Source organism: Nanorana parkeri, unplaced genomic scaffold (assembly GCF_000935625.1).
Source record: "Nanorana parkeri isolate BGI_ZX_2015 unplaced genomic scaffold, ASM93562v1 scaffold13, whole genome shotgun sequence".
Lineage (NCBI taxonomy): Eukaryota > Metazoa > Chordata > Amphibia > Anura > Dicroglossidae > Nanorana > Nanorana parkeri.
In genome coordinates, this window is record NW_017306281.1 from 1246271 (window position 1) to 1254407 (window position 8137).

The following is an 8137-nucleotide window of genomic DNA, read 5'->3' on the forward strand; positions in this document are numbered from 1 at the left end:
TGGACAGCTTGGTGTGTGGTGGTTTATGATGAATGGCACGTGCAGATTAGTAGGCAGCCCTCCTAATCTCAGGGACCCTTTTTGGGGCAGTCCCTGTAGAACTGTGAAAAGATAATGGAACATTAAGATGGCACTCCATTGGTATAAATCCTTAATACCGTATATACTCGAGTATAAGCCGTCCCGAATATAAGCCGAGGTACCTAATTTTAGCAAAAAAAACTGGGAAAAAGTATTGACCCGAATATAAGCCGAGGGTGGGAAATGAGGCAGCTACTGGTAGATAGATACCAATAAAATGACATTAATATTTATTTAAAAGAAAAATAACCTAGCACGGCAAAAGTCACCGGGAGTCTGTTTAAACAGCCCCGATGCTGGCGACGTATCTAACGTATTTAACCCCTTCGTCAGTCACGAAGGGGTTAAATACTGAACTCATCAGCAACTATTTCTTTCACCGATTCCTCAGCCCAGTCCAGATTTTAATCCTCTATTATTCCAGCTGTGATGAGGGAGATCCCTGTAGCCCCCCAGAATGTTTTGGCACAGCTTCAAGACAAGTAAAGCCTATTCTGGACTGATATCAGTGGAGTGGCACCTTCACCTTCCCATATCTTTCTACAAGTCTTCCTCTAAGACAATTGCCGATTTGACATCAGCCCAAAACTTGGCAAATAAGACAGCAGAGAGGCTACGGCTTGTGTTCTTAAGTACAGGTAAAGTTACATGGAGGAGATGTGAAGTTAGTATCATCAGTATGTGAATAAATGTTACCAAGAGGCGAAGATTACACAAAACATAAAAGGAAGTTACAGATATATGTTCAAAATAATCTGTGCTTGCTGATAACTGTATGAAATAATGGAACTCCTTACTTGTTATCTCCTTAATGAGTTCGGCAATGGATGTATGGTTGGCTAGAGACGCCCTTTCTGCCTGCATATGAGGCAGCTGTGAGACAAACTGCTTGATCTCCCCCACAGTTTTTGCATTGTGTCTCCCCTAAAGCAGTCAAGAAAAAAAAAATACAATCTCACATTTTTGATATTCTGCAGCAAACGAGTTATGAAATACAAGTGAAAAAATATTTGTCAGGTTGGCGGCCTGTCATTTAATGTCTATAGGCACTTTAAAGTGTTAGGCCCGGTTCACACCTGGGCGTTTTGTAGCGCGTTCCTACGCTCTGCAAAACGCTCAAACACCGAAATCCCATTATTTCCTATGGGTATAGTTCACACCTGGGCATATTACAGGCCGTATGAACGCGCTACAAAACGCCCTACGCCCAAAGAAGTACAGGAGCTTCTTTGGTGCGTTTTTGTTGCGCGTTTCCATTGGGATACAGCCAGGTAGCCCGCGGAAACGTGCGTTTTTTTTACCACAAAACGCGCATATTCGATACGCCTAGGTGTGAACCCAGCCTAACTCCAATTTTGAGAGGAAAAAACCCCCCACAGTAACCACTACAACCAAAACTCCTTTTACAGGGAATGGCTACAATTTGAATGGTATATCAGTCCTATGAAAAGAAGTGAACCAAGCACTCAAGGAGGAAATTATATTATACCAACAGTGTACAAAACGACTTCCGGCTGCCATATTGTAAGCGACATTTGACAGTTTAAAAAAAAGAAAAGAAAAAAAAATTTTTTTTACAGACTGAAACTGAAGGGTCATTTTTAACCCCTTCGTGACGGGAGACGTACACTGTACGTCCAGCCACAAAGGGACCAAATGACTCGTCACGTACACTGTACGTGACGAGTTATTTGCTGCACTAGAAGGCTGCTAACCGCTGAGAATCAGCGGTTATCTTTCAGTAATAGATGTCTAACTATCTAGAGATCCATTACTGAAAGGGTTAACCTTTTTCAGACACCCGATACCTTAATATCGGGTGTCTGAGAGTCACAGCAAAGCAGAGACACATGTCGGCTTTTGCCGGCATTCTGACAGCTCGTATAGATCGAGAGATATATCTCTCTCAAGCTATACTGGCTTTTTTTTTTTTATCTTTTGACTTTCAAGAATAGATACAAAATGTTATGTATTAGACACCTAATGTATCTATTCTTGAAAGTAGAATGTTTAAGTTTTCTGAAACATTCACTGACAGCTGAATCCTGAACTGCTGCAGGATCAGTGTCACTAACTTATTATCGGCTGTTCTGAAGTTTGAAGCAGCCTGATAATAAAAAAAATTTATTAATTTATCAAGCAGTAATAGTGAGATTAATTCACAATGACTGCCTGATATAATTAAATAAATAAAATTTGTCAGTATAAAAAAAGTGAAAAGTGTAAATAAATTAAAAAAAATAGTGAAAAGTGTAAAAAAATTAAAAATAAGGGACAAATAAATGAATGTATGTATTGCATTTTTTTTTAGCTGTGCTGGTTTTGTTAAAAAAAAATACTACAAATCAAAACTGGGAAAAAAAGTTTTTTTTTACGTTTTTTCCTCTTTTTTTAATTTGTATTTGTCCTAAGTGAGGCGTTAGGGCTATATATTTATATCACATATGTGTGTCTATCTGTCCTCTAAAAAACAATATATAATATGTGTGGGTGCACTTTGTAAGAAAGTATATTACTGACGTGGAAGAATCACACAGCAAATATGTCAAAAGTGTGTCAGTCATTTACGAACAGAAACCAAAAACAAGCTCAATCATGAAGGGGTTAAAGTTGAATAATTTACAAAATGGCTTATTATTAGTAATAGTAGTCCTACAGTGTAATAAACATGGTGGAGGTACAAGGAGATGAGCAGGGTTGCTGGCTTAGCAAGCAGCTCTATGTAGTCACAAAGATGACATAATACACTACCAATTCACATTGGTAACACAATATTGTGTCACATAAGTGGTGATAAATGTGAATGCCCTATATGTATAACAATTTGAATCACATACTAACTGGGAAGGTGCATGTCCTAGTGCGATGAATCAACATATTTATGCCTGCTGTGACACATTCCATACAGCAAAGGGTTAATAAGAGGCATGCATTACTTTAGCGCTTATAAACACCATATACAGCTATCAGTGGGGCTGCAAATGCTTGGTGTGACCGTGTTGGGCAAGTCCTGGCATGAGGGTGATAATGACTGTAAAGGTGGTAAATCTCCAATTTCAGCGGGGCACCAAATCTCATTATCACTTTCTACTGACGTCTTTTGTTCAGACTCCGTATTTAAGCTGGACGGATCTAGACGATGCCATGAAATTAAGCGGTGTCACAATACCAGAGTCACTCAGCTTTTAAGTTGCCGTTTTAGGCCTATAACCTGTCCTAATTTCATAAAAGGTGTCAGTGGGGTTTATATTCACACCACAAACAGTCTCAGACAAAACCTGTGCAGTGGTGCCATCAGCTGCGTCTCTTCCACTCTGAGACATGACAGCATAACCGCACTAGACAAGTTTGACTTCTCTTAAAGTACAGGACACACACACACGGATTTATCAAAACTGGAGCAGACAAAATCTGGAGCGGTTGCCCATAACAATCAGCTTCTCTCTTCAGTTTGTTCAGTTAAGATTTGAAAATGAAAGAGAGAAGCTGACTGGTGCCGTGCACAGCTGATCCAGATTTTGTCTGCTCCAGTTTTGATAAAATTCCCTTCTCAGTATGTTCACTTATATTTCTTCTATACTATGTTTTAATAAATGAAAAGTAGATTTTTCTATTCAAAGACATTACCACATATTTCAGATTAAAGCTCATTTGAGCTTTCAGTGTTAAGGCCGTGACACACTGCACACGAAGCAGTGCAGAGCGAAGCAAAGCTCTCCGGCACGGAGCTTCGCGTGCAGTGTGTGAGCTGAGTGCAGTCAGATGATTGACTGCACCTTCAGCCAATCGGCTCGTCTGTAACAACCGGCCAGATGTCGCATCCCGTCGCGCCGGTTTATACGCCCGAGCCGATTGGCTGAAGTTGAAATTGTTCATCTCGGCACGCTCAGCTCCGCGAGCTCTTGCCAGCTGAGGTGCCCAGAAGAAAATTACGTGACACACTGCTCGCAAAGGCAGCGCGCCACCGCTCCGCGCTGCTTCGCCTGCAGTGTGTCACGGCCTTAAATCAGTTAAATACATTTCAGGTGCATTAAAACAAAAAAAAAAAAAAAAGGTGTGAAAAGTCTTAAAAGGTGGCCATACACCTGCCGATTATCGTACGATAATCTCGGGAAATCCCGCGATAGTACGATAATCGGCAGGTGTATGCAAGGCGTGCGACCATTCCTACTGTACGGTCGCACGTCTTTTGTCTTCCGAGCACTCTGGAAAACCTGCCGAAAATCGTAAGATTTTCGGCGTGTTTGTGGCGTGCTCGTAAGACAAATGCCGCACGGTCCAGTATGCGCAAGCGCACACTGCCCGCGCAGCATTGCAGTCATCGCAAGCCCTCCCCCCAGCGGGGAGGACTTGAGTACGATCCGCCTGTCCAAGATGGGTAGATCATACGAGCTTTTAATTACCTTACAACCATTGGAAGACGAAAGTCGTGCGATGGTTGTAAAGTGTATGGCCAGCTTTACAGTTCCGTTTCTTTAGAAAGTAGCCCCAGCCCAAATAGAAAACCCTGTCCCCAGCTACAGAGTTGGACAATTACGCTCTGCGTGGAAGCAATGGTCTCCCTGAAGAGGTCTGACACACACCATGATAAGTCAGAGCCACAGCTCTCCAATCGGTAGGGACCCTGAGCATTACTGATTGCAGAGCTACTGGACTGACTAAGCAAGGGGTGTGTCAGACCTCTGCAGAGAGACCACTGCTTCCCCAAAGAGATCAAAGTTCCCACTCTGTAGCTGCTGGCAGGGTGCAGGCTTTTCTACTCAGGCTGCTACTTTAGAAAGAAAACAAACTGTAAGACTTTACACACCTTTTGCTTTGAAATGCGTTTAGCTGATTTACATGGAAAGCTCAATTGGGCTTTACATTTACTACAAGTACTTTAATTTATCGACTTTTGATTGTGAAAGACACCTTACAAAAATTTCACACAGGTTATTACACCCTAAAAAAAACAAAAACAAAGCAAAAAAACCCTGCTAGCTTTGGACTGGTGGTAATTGGGAGTTCCTATGGAGGTGTCTCATAGACCTTGTTTACAAAGGCTTCAAGAGACTTTGGTGAACGTTCCTCAAGGTAGAAAACTACTCAAACACCTTCCCTATCTTCATCATTGTGGTGAATGAGTTAGTACACATAGGAACGGGGCCCCTAATGATTCCACTCTAAAGTGATATTTCTCTTTGTAAATTGAAGATTGTCAAGAAAAAAAAAATGATCAGAAGATATGATCAAAAATCAAATTAAAATAATTCATACATCTTAGTGAAATCAGAATTAGGTGTTAACAATTAGTGTTATCGAAATATAAACAGAATATTCTAACTTTGCACAAACAGAATGCAGGTGATGAACAATAATCTCCGTCTCTATGGAAATTTTATGTACTATGATTTAACCACTTGAGTCCCAAGGCCTTTTTCTCCCTTAATCCACCCGAGTCTCTGCTTCTTCTTCCTTCTTTTCGGAGATGTCTTGGTTCTGCCCATTATAACTTGTAGCATTTGTACCCTATCCTAACACATTATAGTTTTTTGGGGGATAGATCAGACTTTAAATTTATTTGCAGGTTTGTATACAATTTAATTTTTTGCAAATAAATTGCAAACATTTGAAGAAAAATTTATTTTCCACAATGCAACATTTTCCGTAATTTGCGAACCCCCAGACATTTACCCCAAAATAGAACTATCAATGTCTGCCAACTGAAATTGTAACATACAAATGTGATTTTTGTGTAATCTAGTGGAAAGGTAAAGCTCAAAGTAAACGTATGTGGTTTACTTTAGGAGAGCTTTATTCCTCCTGATGCTACAATGTGACACAAGCAGGGAAATTAGCATGATGACGACTTTTTCACAGGTTTGCAATGGCTAAAAATCACAATGACATTGTGTTCAATGCCAATGTCATCCAGATCATCCAATATCATTGTGGGGACCTAGGGATTAGCAAGGAGATGTTGGACAGAGCTGCAACAGTTCTTCCTAAGCCTCTGTACTTAAAGGAAAAGGCTGCCTACTGCCTTTAAATAGCGCCAAAGAAGCGCATTACCCTTTTTTAAAATCCTGATGCGCAAGCAAGGCATACACATGTGATGGCTAGTTGCGTTGGGGTGCCATTAAATAAATAATGGCCCAACAGTGCACCAAACATTAATCTATTTGGATATCTCAAAGCAAATACATCTTTTACATTTGGCCCATCCACACGTCACTCTCTGCAATGTGAATTCCATGGAATACATAAACTGCCGTATTACAAATAAGTCAAAGATGTTACCTCAAAAGCAGCAGAGATAATCTTGGCCTTTTTACTGAGCACTGAACCCACAGCATTGAAGTTTTTGTCTCGGATCTCAGCGTAGAGCTCCTCAGCAGAATTTAGCAGTAGTTTCTTGGGCTCTGTAGGCAAATCCTTCCCACCTTCACCCTGTTTCTTAGCAGCAAATTTCTCTGGAGGCAGTTTCACATTGCCTGTGTGAGCAGGGAAACATTTTATTAGGATTGTGCAATGTCATAACAAATGTGATCACTACTCAAATGTGGTATGTTCTGTGAATGGAGTAGGTGAGGAAGGAGCAACTTAAGCCCTTCACTACACTTTGAAGACTTTGGTACTTACAATCATATTTGCACCCTGTTTGGGGCAATCCAGAATGACTCCCTGCTCAAATTTTAAAGAATTTGAAATCCATGAAATGCCAATTATAGGGCAAATTTCTACATGGATTCCACAGTAGAACGAGCCTACAGCTCAGGCGCAGCTGTTACACAACAACAATATGAAACCAATAAGAATCCTTGAGATACAGCTCTTATCTTGGGGCTATTCTTTTTTACTCCCCTCTCTATTTTCTCTTGCCTATATCACAGAGCAGTCCTCCAGGATCTCAGGATCTTGTGGGATAGTCCTCCCTAATATTTTACCTTCTCTTCTTTCCTCTTCTCCTACTTAACCTACTAGTATGAATGAATAATACCTCTACCCTATTCCAAATACCACACTACTGCTATGACCAGTTACAAATGTAAATAGGTTATCTGGAGGGTACATCTGTCAATTAAGTTACAATAGGGAGGAAATTGCTCAATCCTACAACTTAAAAAGGAGGACTTTGAGGTTAGTGCTGTTCACTCGCCTCATAGTTCTAGCCGACCTGTGGACAATGAGACTGTCACAGGTCGGCTCAGTAGATCGAGAAGTGAGTGAACACATACCGGCGTTCGTTCACCTCTCGATCCTGTCACAGCTCTCTGCCGTGACAGAGGGGCTGGATTTCCCCCCTCCCCGCTCCGATCCCCCAGTGCTGACTGGCGGATCGGACGGGGGAGGGTACAGCTGGCTCTAGAGAGGCAGAGCCAGCTGTCACTCACGCAGGTGGGCGGATCCAGACATAATTGTCGGGATCCGCTTCAGCAGCGGCATCTTAGTATACCGCGAGCTGTAGCTCGCAGTATACTGAGCTTAGGGTGGCGGGAGGACGCTAGTTTGTGTCCTCCCGTTACCCTAAGGAGAACTATGGGGGAAAGCCTTAACCCCATAGTTCTCCTTTAAGTGAATTACTGTGCTTGCTGTATGCCCATTTCATGATACTCTTATTCTGTACACTGCCAACTGTACAGTGACACTTTGTTCTAAATGGAGTACAAAACTATTTAATAAAAAAAAAGTAGTGTAAGTCATGGAAAGACAGCTAGAAAACTCTCTGCCAGAAACACCAGAAGACAAAGTGGGAGACTGCTTTTACTGTCACTGACCAGGTTTCAGGGGCCAGGGAGATACCGAACTTGTAGCTGCCCCCATTAACCACTTAAAGGCCATAGTGTTTCACCCCCTTCCTGGCCAGGCCATTTTTCAGTATTCAGTGCTGCGGTACTTTGACTGACGTTTATTCCGTCATGCAACACCTTACTGAAACGAAACACAGGTGGTGGGGGGCGCGCACACCCGCAGATCGTGCAAGCTGATCGCTTGTATGTAAACAGCCATCGCTGGCTGTTTACATGCTAACAGTTTTCCCTCTCGTGTGCGGCGCTCAGCGCGCGCACGAGGGGGG

At 42.0% G+C, this 8137-nt stretch overlaps 1 protein-coding gene across 1 annotated transcript in view; it reads right to left on the minus strand.

The window, feature by feature from the left end:
- Positions 1–8137, minus strand: part of VPS33A (VPS33A, CORVET/HOPS core subunit) — a 26677-nt gene that overhangs the window by 7928 nt on the left and 10612 nt on the right. The window contains exons 7-8 of the mRNA XM_018557045.1: positions 6361–6554; positions 879–1005 (exon numbers count right to left, since the gene is read on the minus strand). Coding sequence (XP_018412547.1) covers positions 879–1005; positions 6361–6554 — 321 coding nt within the window. The remainder of the gene's footprint in view (positions 1–878; positions 1006–6360; positions 6555–8137) is intronic.